Below are 15,173 nucleotides of genomic sequence, written 5' to 3' on the forward strand. Positions count from 1 at the left end.
GAGAACTCTATGCTGGGCTGTATTTCTGCTTCCATGTTCTGCAATGAGCAAACTTCTAGAAACTCTATAAAGCAGGGGAGTATTCATTACGGACAATGTTTACCATTTAAGAACCAATTGGAAACAGAACGAAACGGGGAGGGACCTACCTGAATTTGTCTAATAGAAACTCTCCTAAACGGTTTCTGTTGTGAAACGTTTTGCAATAGAATTGGCGTAATGATTATACCCAGGACTGTCCTTCCCCTTGACTGCTCTGAAGATAGATTTCTAAATTGTGCATCTGTTTTGAACAACTGGGTGTAATAAATGTATCAATAAAACGGATGAAGTGTTGCGAATGTGCTTGTGACATAATGGAGTGTTTAATGCACACGACTGCTGGTATGAGTTGTAACTCAATCGATTTATTTAAAAATGTTTATCTAAATGACAAGGCATGATTCTTAACATCAACGTGAGCTGACAATACAGTAAAAGGGAAAAGGGTTGCACAACTGAATGCATTTAACCGAAATGTGTCTTCCACATCTAACCCAACCCCTCAATCAGAGAGGTGTTGGGGGCTGCCTTAACGTCCACGATCTTGGGCTGACTGGTTGAGGTTGGAGTTGTCACTTTTCCCTGGTTACGGTCCCATAGAGCGTTCCCGTAGTTGTTTTTTTACTTCTACAGTCTAGTGGTTAGCTGTGGCAGACCTAGAGATTACTTCAGAGCGTCCATCATCATCTGCTCACGTGTAGTGGTTAGTTTATTTCTACAGTCTAGTGGTTAGCTGTAGCAGACCTAGAGATTACTTCAGAGCGTCCATCATCATCTGCTCACGTGTAGTGGTTAGTTTACTTCTACAGTCTAGTGGTTAGCTGTAGCAGACCTAGAGATTACTTCAGAGCGTCCATCATCATCTGCTCAAACCTCACCATGTTCACCTTCTTCATGACGAAGGCCTTGTGAGTCTTCTTCAGCATGCCCAGTGTGTCCAGGATCATCATGCCACGCGTGTGTGTGCCCGTCAGCTCCACGCTCACCGCCATGTGGTCGCTCTCTGTGACAAAGGTGTTGTCGATAGCTGCCGCCATGGCGTAGGAGTCACATGACACAAAGCCCATGCCGTCAATCATCTCCGCCTGGGAGCGCTCACTGTACGACTCCTCCATACTGTGGCGGAAGATCTGGGCCATGAAGCGAGCCTTCTCTGACTCCTGGGCCAGCCAGTCATCACACCACGACTGTCAGGTGGAACCAGAATAGGAAAACAACATCAATCATAATGTGGAAGGTAGTGTTTCATAATTTATTGATTACATAAAATGAATGTTACCCAGGGCAGCTTGCTGTAGCAGGTGAACTCCCAGCTGGCTATGTAAGTAGGACACAGGAAGTCATTCAGTACGATGTAAGCTGCTTCCGGGTCGGCAGCGAAGTTAAACTCTGCACACACTGTGGTGTTTCCTCTGGCTGAAGACAGGTACCACATTATTAAAACCTATGGCAATTGACCCATTTATCTATTTACCATTAGTAGACTAGATAAGTTGATCTTCTGAAGCAAATAAATCATAGCCCTTACACTCTGTGTTGCCTCCCATGATGTAAAGGCCTTTAAGTTTGCTGGGGAAGGATGGCTCCATTCTTACAGCCAGAGCTAGGTTGGTGAGGGGAGCCGTGGCCACCAGAGATACCTGGGAGAAACACCTGCATTTACAACAGGGACACACACACATATTGAGTAGCCTGCGTCTACTGCTCTCTCACCTCTCCAGGGTTTTCGTTGACTATCCGGATCAGTGCAGATACCGCTCCTTCCATCTGCAGCATGTCCAGCCCCGGAGCGTTTGGGTCTGGAGCATCCCCCAACCCGTCCTGGCCATGGAAGTGTCCCGCACTGATCACATTCCCCAGGATAGACTTGGCAGCACCACGGAATACTGGGATCTAGAACACAGAACATAGGTCAGAACCCTGAATGCAATAGTTTCAAATCGCAACATTTATAGTATTCCCTCTACACTTTCACTTGCTATGAATTCAAGAGCCCAGCTTATGTAAGTGGGCATCCCAAAACACGGAGTCAAAAACTAGTCTGGGTGCCAATCTGTTTCTTAAACCAACTACTTTGTTTTTGTCATGGCAACGTTTGATGTAAACTCCAGCCTCTCCACAATGATGCTCTGTCTATGTGCTACTGCTGTAAACAGAACATTATGTCAAATCAGATCTCAGTTTCCAGAGCTCTAGAATTGGTTAGAGCTCCACAGTCATGTGTCTGAGACAGAGAACAACAGTGTATTGTCAAAGAGGAAGAGAGAGGTCAACAGACTATCATCGCATCCTTCCCCATCATGTGATCTCTTCCCCTCTGTGTAAGGGTGCATACATTAGTCTATACACCGAATGTACAAAACATTAGGAACACCTTCCTACATTTGAGTTTGCCCTCAGAACAGCCTGATTTCATTGGGGCATGGACTATACAAGGTGTCAAAAGCGTTCCACAGGGATGCTGGCCCATGTTGACTCCAATGCGTCCCACAGTTGTGTCATGTTGGCTGGATGTCCTTAGGGTGGTGGATCTTTCTTGATACACACAGAAAACTGTTGAGTGTGAAAAACCCAGCAGCATTGTAGTTCTTGACACAAACCGGTGCGCCTGGCACCTACTACCATACCCCGTTCAAAGGCACTTAAATGTTTTGTTTTGCCCATTCACCCTCTGAACAACACACATAGACAATTCATGTCTCAATTGTATCAAGTCTTAAAAGTCATTTTTTAACTTGTTTCCTCTCCTTCATCTACACTGATTGAAGTGAATTTAACAAGTGACATCAATAAGGGATCATAGCTTTCACCTGGATTCACATGGTCAGTCTCATGGAAAGAGCAGGTGTTCCTAATGTTTTGTACACAATGTATAAGCTTTACCGTTAAATGCACGTTCTATATATCGTGATGATATAAGCACATTCCCTGTATCCCATTGGGTGCTTGTTTACTTCAACAAAGACAATTTTAGCTAAATAAACGATATAATCTAATTGAAAGAGACTTACATTGTCTACCAAAAATTAACAGCACTATACCTCCAGTCTGTTGCAGGCTTGAAGCACCCGCAGCGTGTTCTTGCACACATTCTCCACATTGGTGTTGCCATGGACACAGGTGATGCCCAGGACCTCTACATAAGGGGTGGCCAGTGCCATCATGATAGCCTGAGCATCATCCACCCCACAGTCCACATCCACCAGCAGCTTCTTACTACTCATACTGGAGCCTGAGACACAGAACACAAGGAAAGATCAAATAACCTAACCACTATGACACATTAACACAGGGACAGATCAAAACGTATAACCTAACCACTATGATACATTAACACAGGGACAGATCAAAACGTATAACCTAACCACTATGACACATTAACACAGGGACAGATCAAAACATATAACCTAACCACTATGATACATTAACACAGGGACAGATCAAAACATATAACCTAACCACTATGATACATTAACACAGGGACAGATCAAAACGTATAACCTAACCACTATGATACATTAACACAGGAACAGAAATATTGGATTCAATCTTAGAATTGGTCAATGTTTCTAAACTGAAACACCCATTAATATTCAATTTGCAGTCTGATCCAAGCTTTCAATAAGTAGCATAGTTATGTTTTTTTTTAACTAAAAAGGTAACTGAGGTACTGTCTGATTTATTTATTCATTCAAGTTGAACAACCTCTCACCCAACGAGATACCAGAGTCAGACCATGCACGTGATACTGGAACAACACACATGTTCCATATTACATGCATGGTCTGACTCTGCTGTCTCGGTGTGTTCTGATCAGGCGGTGTTCTAGGCTCCAGTATGAGTCCATTAACCTCTATGATCTTTTTGCCTGTCTCACAAGCAGGTTAGCACTGCAGAGTGGTCACTAGCTGGCACAGCCACAGTCATACAATCTGATTTTAAACCTAACTTTAACAACACTGCTAACCCTAACCTTAAATTAAGACCAAAAAGCACATTTTTGTTTTCATTCATTTTTACTTTACAGCTGGCCTATCTATGGGGAAATCGCTCAGTTCTGCCTCCACGACAAGACTCATGGCAATAAAAGCAAACCTGCATCTCACAATCTCTCTCAGCAGTGTCTCAATATGTTCACACCTGTCCCGGTATTGTGAGATCTGATCATCTGCAGTTATTGTTGCACAATTGCAATAAAGACAACATCGACCATACCCATATTATTCAGTGGCCTGGGATTTAGAATTACAATGAAGTGGGACAGCATAATCACACAGGACCCACCGACAATCATATGAAGTGTGTACATGACATCTTAGAATAGAGGTACAGCCTACCTGTAGTTGAATAGAATAGGACTGGGCTGTGTCGGTGTGGACAGGCTGCTACTCCTCTTGGCCTGGCTAACAGGTGACCGTCACATGCAACTGGGAACCTTTGAGCGGCCAGGAGGGTTGAGAAAGAGAGGGAGGAGTGAAGTCAGTGACTATAAACTAGAGGAGAACTTGCCTAATAAATCAGACTGAGATACCAATTGTTGGTATACAGTTAAACAAGCCACTGCAAAAACTTGGAAAGTTTCCTAAAGGACAGAATGTTTAATAAAATGACATTTCAACTTTCTCTACCGGTTGTCTGAGCGCTTGGTCCTTCAGTGGGATGAAATTTCAGATAAAATATCCCCAGGATAAGTATTACTTAACCACTGGTAGTGTATCACCTGGCACATGGGCAAAACCGTGTAAACACCTGCAAGACTTCGGTATGCATGCATCGGGAGCATGCACTTCTTGTCCGTGGAGTTGTGCATGTGCCTTAGGTCTGTCTGTAGCAAACAAATATTGATTGCTACAGACAGAGACTTGTGTTTTGAAGTCGGTTTATTAATACTTTCCTGTGGATATTTTGTCTAAAATTTTGACCTACTGAAGGATCAACTCCACTGACAATCTTCAGTTCAAATATAATTGTATTCAACATTCCTTGACAGACAAGAGATGTTTAGTTTTTCCCCTATGTAAATCGAATGTGTCTCCACAATCAGGACTAGAGAAGAACAAGACTGAATGAATGATCATGCAGAAGTCTGAATGGCTTGAATTCCTGTATGATTTGCAGTCTGCTACAGTATAGAGTTTTATTGTGTAAACACATCAATATTATTTAAAGCTGCAATATGTAACTTTTTAGGCAACCGAACAAATTCACATAGACATGTTAGTTATAGGTATGTCATTCTCATTGAAGGCAGGTCTAAGAAGCAGTAAAACTGTTCTGAGCTATTTTCAATACTTGGCTTTAAAAAGCAACAAATCCCTTTGAAAACGCCCTGTGGCATTGATATGAGTCAGTTATTCTAGTGTCAAACTTGACTATAAAGTGTAAATTGGATAATTTTGGTAATAAAGTCAGTCTCGTCTATAACGGAGTTCGGGAACTTCACTGCGTCACAAAGGGTAAATGCAGGTTGGGTTTTGATTTGTCCATTTTCCCACTAACATGTGGTGAACAGCTGTGGTGATTTCTCTATCCAATAGCATAGTGAGACGACTGTTACACAAGCACTTTAAAAAAAACTTGAGAATCGGCCAGGAAACACCTCCAAGGCTGACATCTCGTTTTTCAAATGAGCAACAGAAAAACACACATGCCAAACGCGTTCTAGTGGCCTTTACGTTTTTGCGTCTTTTCAGTTTGGTTTTGTACACCAGCTTCAAACAGCTGAAAATACAATATTTTGATTAATTTGTCACATAAACGGAAATTAGGCAAACTCTTAGAATTTTAGCAACTAGGGAATAGTGGTGCGACTTTTGCATATGCACCTTGAAAAAGACGGTGTAACCTTATAACAACAGTGGTGCTATTGAACCTGTCAAAGGCAATACAACTCCGCACATGGCAGCGAGTCTGAATGCACAAATCTTTCGCTGAATGTAAACAGCCTCTGAATTTGGGGAATATTTATGGAACCATTTGGGTCTTTGCATGTCAAAAAAGATACACGATTTGACGTGTCAAATAAGCTTGTTGACTATGCGTTCCATAGTTGACCAATCAGGACCTGAATATGACTCCACGTCATATAATAATTTAACGCGTTCATCATTTTTTAACGTAGTTATTACACATTGATTACACTATCACTCGTATTTCATATGAAAAACGATTCATTGATACGCATGCAATGATGGTGGTAAAGTTGTCTCGCGCACTTACAGTGCTGGTCATAAAAGAAAGCTAGCTAACTCATGGATGCAAACAATGTTCTTCCCCAAAAACATAGCAAAACGACATAATCAGTTTCAGTAATTATAGTTAGCTAGCTAACTATATAGCTATGTGTCATCATCAAAAATAACCCTCATTTATAAAACAGTTCTCATTTGATTAATGGTTGTCGGACCCATTTATGTGAAGCTAGCCACAATAGTGGACTTTGCGGTTAGCCTTCAAAATAAAAGTATGTAATGGACAGCGATACAAATTAATACAAATATAATTATGCCATAATTGAATAGATCATGCTAAACGAGGTTGAAATGTTGTTATATAAAATCAACAAAATACAATAATTTGTTCATTTGACACAAAGCTGTTGAAATCAAACTGGATGTATTGGACTTTAGAATTGCATTGGGGGCATACTTATTTCACTGTACAGCCTTACCTATGGATTGTGGATCAATGACATAGGGTATCAGTCCACTCAGTGACACCCAGAGAAACATCTGAAACAACGGTGAATTGAGCCACATTTATTATCAACCCATGTGTATTGAACACCATTCAAGAGGAAAAACAATACTGCGTGGATGTTTTGGAGTCTGATAACTGAGGAGGATGTTGGGAAAAAATATATTGGGTATTGAGTAGACTGATAACCCATTTAATTGAACCCCAATCCTTAGGTACAGCTGTACAGTGCAATATGAATGTCAATACACACAATAGGCTGACTGGGGAGGTGATTTCAGTCACAGTCCTGCGATAAGAGCTACAACACTAACATTTGCATAAACTCTTCACAGTTGTGTTCTGAGGGTGTCACCGAGTAGACTGGTGGCCCATTTCATTGCTCCACATTCCAACCTTGTTTAACATTATCTAGTCTAAATATGGCATAATTCCACCAATTGTAACCTTCTGCGTCACTTTCAAATAGGTACTTTTATTTTGAAGGCAATGCTTATAACGTTAGCTTTGGGCAACAGGGTTAAGTAGCTGGCTAGCTAATTATTTTAATGAACTGAATTTCAATAGGCGAACAACAAGTGGCTACCTAGTTAATACTTACTCACAAGGATTCCTAAATCATTGTTAATGATAATGAAAATGACTGCAGTTTCTACTGGTCATTGTTTTCAGGCTGGTTGTATTGGTGCTAGCTATGTACCAAGCTAAAACTAGCTACCCCAGAAATTGCGGTCGAACAAATAATGCCTTATTACCATCGCGTTATTGTAAACACATCGTTCGTGGCCAGTGTGTGCTTGTAGCAGACTTTTGGGTGCTACTGATAGTGGTGGCGCTTGGCTTACAAGTGCAAATTCATCACACACAACATTCTAATATAATTGTGTTATTTGACGTGTCAAATTAAAAGGTTATTTAGACACGTCAAATATATTTTTTTGACACGTAAAGACCCAAACGGCATTCCATACATATTAGCTACGGGAACACACCATTTGGGAGTCTGTGTACTGGTTGAACGAATAAAGTCTCCCGATGTTGTGTCCCAAAGTTATGGCATAAACTCTATCCATAGGCCTCGCTTTAAATTAATATTCGTAAGGTTTTAATCCAAAATAAATGTATATGCACCTGTTTTCCGCTAACCTCCGTGTATGTCTACAGTAAAGATGAACACACTCCAATGCGCCTTCAACATTTAATCTCGATAATCTTGCCGCCGTCATATGCCTTTCTCTCGTTTCCGGGTTGGGCCATCCGTGCGCTGCATCCCAATATGGCGGCCGGAGCGGTGTTGCCAAATATATATATATATTTTTAAATATTTGTTATTATTATTAACAACAAATCAATACAGAGAGTACATGAGGGAACACAAGTATATAGATTATATACAATGGACAATTGAGCTAGGAGGTACAATATCACATTACACATTACCCCTGGCTGGGGGCAGTATTGAGTAGCTTGGATGAATAAGGTGCCCAGAGGTGCCCAGAGTAAACGGCCTGCTACTCAGTCCCAGTTGCTAATATATGCATATTATTAGTATATTTGGATAGAAAACACTGACGTTTCTAAAACTGTTTGAATGATGTCTGTGAGTATAACAGAACTCATATGGCTGGCAAAAACCTGAGAAAAAATCCAACCAGGAAGTGGGAAATCTGAGATTGGTCGTTTTTCAACTCATTCCCTATTGAAGATACAGTGGGATATTGGTCATGTTGCACTTCCTAAGGCTTCCACTAGATGTCAACAGTCTTTAGAAACTTGTTTGAGGCTTCTACTGTGAAGGAGGGGCTCATAAGGGCTCTTTGAGTCAGTGGTCTGGCAGAGTGCCACAAGCTTGTGACGCTCGTTCACGTGAGAGGTAGCTCGCGTTCCATTGCTTTTTCTACAGACAAAGGAATTCTCCTGTTGGAACATTATTGAAGATTTATGTTAAAAACATCCTAAAGATTGATTCTATACATCGTTTGACATGTTTCTACTGACTGTAACGGAACTTTTTGAAATTTCGTCTGCTCCTAGTGAACGCGCTTCGTGACTTTGGATTTGTTTACAAAACGCGCTAACAAACGTAGCTATTCGGACATAAATCATGGACATTATCGAACAAAACCAACATTTATTGTGGAACTGGGATTCCTGAGAGTGCATTCTGATGAAGATCATCAAAGGTAAGTGAATATTTATCATGTTATTTCTGACTTCTGTTGACTGCACAATATGGCGGATATCGTTTTGGCTAGTTTGGGCTCTGAGCGCCGTACTCAGATTATTGCATGGTTTGCTTTTTCCGTAAAGCTTTTTTGAAATCTGACACAGCGGTTGCATTAAGGAGAAGTGGATCTACAATTCCATGTATAACACTTGTATCTTTGATCAACGTTTATTATGAGTATTTCTGGAAATTGATGTGGCTCTCTGCAAAATCACCGGATGTTTTTGGAACTACTGAACATAACGCGCCAATGTATACTGAGATTTTTTTATATAAATATGAACTTTACCGAACAAAACATACATGTATTGTGTAACATGAAGTCCTATGAGTGTCATCTGATGAAGATCATCAAAGGTTAGTGATTAATTTTATCTCTATTTCTGCTTTTTGTGACTCCTGTCTTTGGCTGGAAAAATGGCTGTGTTTTTCTGTGACTTGGCGGTGACCTAACATAATCATTTGTGGTGCTTTCGCTGTAAAGCCTTTTTGAAATCAGACACTGTGGTTAGATTAACAAAAATATTACCTTTAAAATGGTATAAGATACTTGTATGTTTGAGGAATTTTAATTATGAGATTTCTGTTGTTTGAATTTGGCGCCCTGCACTTTCACTGGCTGTTGTCATATCAATCCCGTTAGTGGGATCTCAGCCATAAGAAGCTAACCAGTTGGCTAATGTAGCAAGAAAACCCAAAATTCTCACTCAAACAGAAGGTAGAACTAACAAAGTGTCACGCCCTGATCTGTTTCACCTGTCCTTGTGATTGTCGCCACCTCCTCCAGGTGTCGCTTGTTTCCCCCAGTGTATTTATCCCTGTGTTTCCTGTCTCTCTGTGCCAGTTTGTCTTTTATGTCCAAGTCAACCAGCATATAGTTCCTGTGCGCCTGCCTTTTCTATTCGCTTTTTGCTAGTCCTCCTGGTTTTTACCCTTGCCTGTTTCTGGACTCTGTACCCGCCTGCCTGACCATTCTGTCTGCCTTGACCTCGAGCCTGCCTGCCACTCTGTACCTCCTGGACTCTGAACTGGTTTTGACCTTTTGCCTGTCCACGACCATTCTCTTGCCTACCCCTTTTTGGATCAATAAACATCTAAGACTCCAACCATCTGCCTCCTGTGTCTGCATCTGGGTCTCGCCTTGTGCCCTGATACAAAGAGTCACTGACAACAATCAATACGAAACAGGTTGGGTTTTAGAAGGGGTTCTGAAAGACACTCAAGGGGTGTCCACTGAAAGTTAACTAGCAACAACAACTGGGGCTTAAAAGTCACCCACCATGAGCACCAACTACATTTGCCCAAGAAGAGACAAACAAAATAAAATCCACACCAAAGTTAAAGACAGGAAGCAAACCAAAATGAAAACAGGAGAGACCAGATAAAGGATTATTTTTTAATTAAAAAAAAAATCAAACCGAGAGAGTCAACTAAAGGTGTTTTCACTCTACATCTCTCAAGCCAACTGGAGCACTGGGCCAGCCACTCTTAAATATCACCTGGGCCAGCACAGGTGAAACAAAGTAACTTCAATCTCACAACATGATCAATTTAACTGTGTCACCTAGTTGCGGCCCACTATTTGGAAGCGAACCACTATATTTCGTCCCTATGTTATATCGGCATCGAACACGTCACCCGCCCTGGGAGAGGGGTGACCTTGACAATTTATTGTTATAAAGGGAGGCTGCCTGGATTTTTTGTTGAACGACCCTTGCTCCCTTCGGTCTCAAAGTAGACTTTGATCTGAAGCCATTCTTGTGATTCTTGTGATTTCGCTATTCATTGTAAAGTTTGTAGGCCTATGTAGCCAAATTGTATCTATGATTGTATGCTATCCATTCATGATTTTTATATGTTCTATTTATATCTGTAAATATAACAATGATATCAAGCCACCCCCGAGTGGCGCAGCGGTCTACGGCACTGCATCTCAGTGCTAGAGGCGTCACTACAGACTCTGATTCGATTCCAGGCTGTATCACAACCTGCCGCGATTGGGAGTCCCATAGGGCGGCTCACAATTGGCCCAGTGTCGTCCGGGTTAGGGTTTGGCCGGGGTAGGCCGTCATTGTAAATAAGAATTTGTTCTTAACTGACTTGCCTCGTTAAATAAAATAAATGAAACACCGGGCCATGATTACAGACACCTGTGTGTTCTTATAAACTAGTGACCCCCAGTGTTTGTCATTATACCCTGATGAAGACAGCTTGTCTGTTGAAACGTTGGTTGTTAAATTATTGCATCTGAGCTCCTAGAGTGTGCGGCTCTCCTTTTCCTTTCCAAGTGTTCTACTCCGCTAGCCAACACCTCAGCTAAACAGGTGTGCGTTTCTTTCGCCTCCAGTCTACTGGGTGTCAACATTTAAATACAAGACAGAATAGCCACCTTTTTTTGGTAAATATACAGTACTAATTCCAGGGTTTATCTTTATTTTCACTATTTTCTACATGGTAGTATAATAGTGAAGACATCAAAACTATGAAATAACATATAGAATCATGTAGTAACCAAAAAAGTGTTGAACAAATCAAAATATATTTTATATTTTTGTGATTCTTCAAAGTAGCCACCCTTTACCTTGATGACAGCTTTGCACACTCTTGGCATTCTCTCAGTCAGCTTCATGAGGTAGTCCCCTGGAATGCATTTCAATTAACAGTTGTGCCTTGTTAATTTGTGGAATTTCTTTCCTTCTTAATGCGTTTGAGCAAATCAGTTGAGTTGTGACAAGGTAGGGTTGGTATACAGAAGATAGCCCTATTTGGTAAAATACTGTCAGTGATTTATTTAGAATTCAAGGCACACTTGACCAGCATGGTTACCACAGCATTCTGCAGCGATACACCATCCCATCTGGTTTGTGCTTAGTGGGACTATCATTAGTTTTTCAACAGGACAATGACCCAACACACCTCCAGGCTGTGTAAGGGCTATTTGACCAAGAAGGAGAGTGATGGAGTGCTGCATCAGATGACCTGGCCTCCACAATCACCCAACCTAAATCCAATTGAGATGGTTTGGGATGAGTTGGAAGGAAAAGCAGGCAACAAGTGCTCAGCATATGTGGGAACTCCTTCAAGACTGTTGGAAAAGCATTCCCTGGAATGAGTAGGTGTGTCCAAACTTTTGACTGGTACTGTATATACGGAAGGAAATTTATCCTCCAGCGAGAGCCAGCATGCTAGCTAGCCAGATACATTTCCGTCAGTAGCTATCCTTCTAAATGCGATGGTCACTGGATAAACTATGATGTGAACATTATTGGCTGAAAACGAATTAATAGCCAGTTGTTGTTGCCAATTGTGGAATCATATCTAACCCACTGGTTCCTGAAGGCTATGTCCCCATGAGCTCCCGAGTCTAGCTAACGTTAGCTAGCATCGCAAATTATAATTTTTCTAGCTAGCTGAGCTGTTTTATAAGAAAATGGCTGATATGAATCAAACACTGTAGCTAGCTAGCAAGGCCTCCTGGGTGACAATGCCATTGCTAGACCCGGGAGCTTTATTAGGGATAGTTTCCCTGGGATATTTTGCAAATGTATTTGTGGTACAATTCCCATTTAGCATTTCTGGCACAAATCCAATTCAAGTCATGGGACCACTATAAGACATTTTCCCCCATAATCGTCAAAACATCTATACGTGTCTTATTGGAGCTTCACAATCAATTTTAGATAGTTTCGGATTATTTGGACATGATATGCGAATAATGCTAATATCGGTCTCATGACTTGAAAGGCATATATGCCACAAATGCTAAAACGTTAGCAAGTGGAAACAGTGCCTGGTAAACTAACCAAATCATCGATTGCTGTCATACCTTGTCCATAGACTGCTTACAGGGTAAGGGCGGACGGACGGACGGACGGACAGACAGACAGACGATAGAGACCCGAGGGATACTTTACAAGTGTCACAAAGGAATTGGTGAAACAGTTTAATGCTCTCATTTTAACAGCTCAAGTTACTGAGGAGAGTTTATGACAGCACATTTTACAGCAAAGCCTGTACCTATACAGATGTTCCTACTTGAAAGTGTGTGGTTCAATAACATTCATTACATACAAAGACAAAAAAAAAAGTAAAATTAAATGAGTAAAATTCTGGCAGCATTTTGGCTACTTTTTTCAGCAATTTTCAGTGCATCAGCATCAAGGATATTTAGCAATGTCTCTGTAATGGAGAATAAAATCTATAGGTAGACATGGAAACAGAAGCCAGTGAAAGGTTCACAGTACAATTTAACCCAAAACACTGTCCATTTTAAACAGGCAGTGTACAAGTCCCTTATTTCCAAAAGTACAATAATAATGTGAAGATTCTCTATCTACATGCATTCAGACACTTCCTTTTCGCTCCATTGGTTGTAAAATGAATAAGCCAGTGTTGTGTTTTGGTCCTGTCGTGAAGTCAACCAGGAGCTCTTTTAATAAGAGACGAGATGAACTCACAGAGAATAACTGCAGACATACAATAGAGCAGGAACTTTCTTCATGTTTCTTATAACACTGTTCCTTACTCTAAGCTAATATTCTAGTTTGGCTCAGTCTATAGTCTGATGTACAGAAAATATGCCTACCATCTAGAACCTGGACCTGTATAGAAACAACTTCATGAACAGAGAGGGGTTGGGGGGAGTACAAGATTTGGATAATATATTCCTTTTCAGTTTAAAATCTACACGCATGTGAGCACAGAATTTAATTGTGTTGTTTTTGGATTAAGTTTGCTGTGTGTAAAATCTATCCATGCTTGCATTTTATATAGTGGAGCATTGTGCCATGCACTCAATGACAAAATGTAAAACTTTAAACAAACTTGTAGTGGCAAGTGAAAGATTAACCTTGACCACTGTAACTGTATATGCCTCTCAGTAGACTACCAAGCCTTGCATACACAATATCTTTGCTGTAAAACTAAAACACAGGATACTGGCCCTCTACTTTACACGAACCCTGTCCATTAGATGTATTACCAAATAGAAAAGGGATAACAAAATAACATGAGATAGAATAGTCTTCATACATCAGAGATACAAGCATGTCTCTGTCTGATCTCTGTATATCATCAGTTCCCTGTGCTTGTTGTAGGAGTGGAGTGTGAGAGCAAGTAAGATCTTGATGCTCTGCATACAAAGGTTTTGTTCTTTTTAAATGTACTTGAGTTGAATTTTCTCTTTAAAGTTCCATGAGAGACAGTGGTTAGAACACAGGCCTTATGATAAGAGCTCACATTTTGGTTGAATGCATTCAGTTGTGCAACTGACAAGGTATCCCCTTCCCCTTTCCCTTTCTAAATAAAAACTAAAACAATTTGAAAAGCTGTTCTTAAGTTGTTGTTGTTGTTGTGTGTGTGTAGTGGTTGTCATGACATAACGGAGTGAGTCTAATCGCAAAAGAGAGTGAACTTCTATCAAACAATCTACCACAGATTACATTAAATCATCAACAGGGATGCAGCACTATATATAGGGGGTAGTTGCTTTTGTGATGTTTTTTTGCTTTTATGTTGTTGTTGATGTTATTTAGTCCATTTCCCCTTCTATTGGCTACTTTAAGAGATGGGCAGCTGGTCTGTCCAATCAGGTCTCTACTTTCCCATAGGTGCCCTCAGGTGGGCGGTACTGTTTTGGAAAGGCCTTCAGCTGGAGGGAGTTGAAGGCGTATTTACGACATCCTACATTCTTCATGGTGTTCTCTCGTCTGCAGCCCTCACTATTGGGAGGAGGAGATGAGAAGAGAGAGGAGGAGAGGGTAAAGTAGAAAAGAGAGGAGGGGAGGGTAAAGTAGAGGAGAGAGAAGGAGAGAAGAGAAGGAAAGGGGGAGAGGAGGAGAGAGAAGGAGAGGGGAGGGGAGGAGAGGAGAGAAAAGGAGAGGAGAAAAGAAGGGATGATTGGTTAAAAGGTAAAAGGAGATTAGTTAGAGGGTATATGAAAACATTAAGTTATTATAAACATTTACATAATTCTTCCTTTCCTCAAATTTTACATGATAAACGCTACATATTGTCTCGTTTTGTTCAGGCAGTTGTGTGGCCAGCTGACCTGCGCATGCAGTCGAGGGCCTGGGAGAAGACCTGTGGGGCCAGTCCGTGCTCCTGCTGGAGGATGAGACACTGCTCCAGGGTTAGAGACATGGCTGTACGGTCTTTAGCACTCTTACAGCTGGTAAAACGCACTCCGTTCAGACGCCGACAAGCCTGG

General features: G+C 41.1%; 2 protein-coding genes across 2 annotated transcripts in view; both read right to left on the bottom strand.

Moving 5' to 3' along the window:
- Positions 1–379: 379 nt before the first annotated feature.
- On the bottom strand, positions 380–7,992 carry LOC120064310 (inosine-uridine preferring nucleoside hydrolase-like). Its single transcript, XM_039014796.1, has 7 exons — positions 7,870–7,992; positions 4,380–4,477; positions 3,084–3,274; positions 1,756–1,935; positions 1,571–1,682; positions 1,322–1,458; positions 380–1,229 (listed from the first exon to the last, which is right to left on the bottom strand). The coding sequence occupies exons 1-7, from the start codon at positions 7,962–7,964 to the stop codon at positions 882–884; spliced, it is 1,161 nt and encodes a 386-aa protein (XP_038870724.1). The 5' UTR covers positions 7,965–7,992; the 3' UTR covers positions 380–881.
- Positions 7,993–12,895: 4,903 nt separating this feature from the next.
- Positions 12,896–15,173, bottom strand: part of LOC120064311 (inositol polyphosphate-4-phosphatase type I A-like) — a 33,110-nt gene continuing 30,832 nt past the window's right edge. Inside the window, exons 22-23 of the mRNA XM_039014797.1 lie at positions 15,015–15,169; positions 12,896–14,685 (exon numbers count right to left, since the gene is read on the bottom strand). Coding sequence (XP_038870725.1) covers positions 14,553–14,685; positions 15,015–15,169 — 288 coding nt within the window. The 3' untranslated portion in view covers positions 12,896–14,552. The remainder of the gene's footprint in view (positions 14,686–15,014; positions 15,170–15,173) is intronic.

This window comes from Salvelinus namaycush, chromosome 19 (genome assembly GCF_016432855.1).
Source record: "Salvelinus namaycush isolate Seneca chromosome 19, SaNama_1.0, whole genome shotgun sequence".
NCBI lineage: Eukaryota > Metazoa > Chordata > Actinopteri > Salmoniformes > Salmonidae > Salvelinus > Salvelinus namaycush.

Coding starts and splice junctions, on each gene's coding strand:
- LOC120064310 (XM_039014796.1), bottom strand. CDS start 7,964: ATGACGGCGGCAAGATTATCGAGATTAAATGTTGAAGGCGCATTGGAG. Junction 3,275..4,379: donor CCTATTCTATTCAACTACAG/GTAGGCTGTACC, acceptor TCTGTGTCTCAG/GCTCCAGTATGAGTAGTAAG. Junction 1,936..3,083: donor AAGCCTGCAACAGACTGGAG/GTATAGTGCTGT, acceptor TCTGTGTTCTAG/ATCCCAGTATTCCGTGGTGC.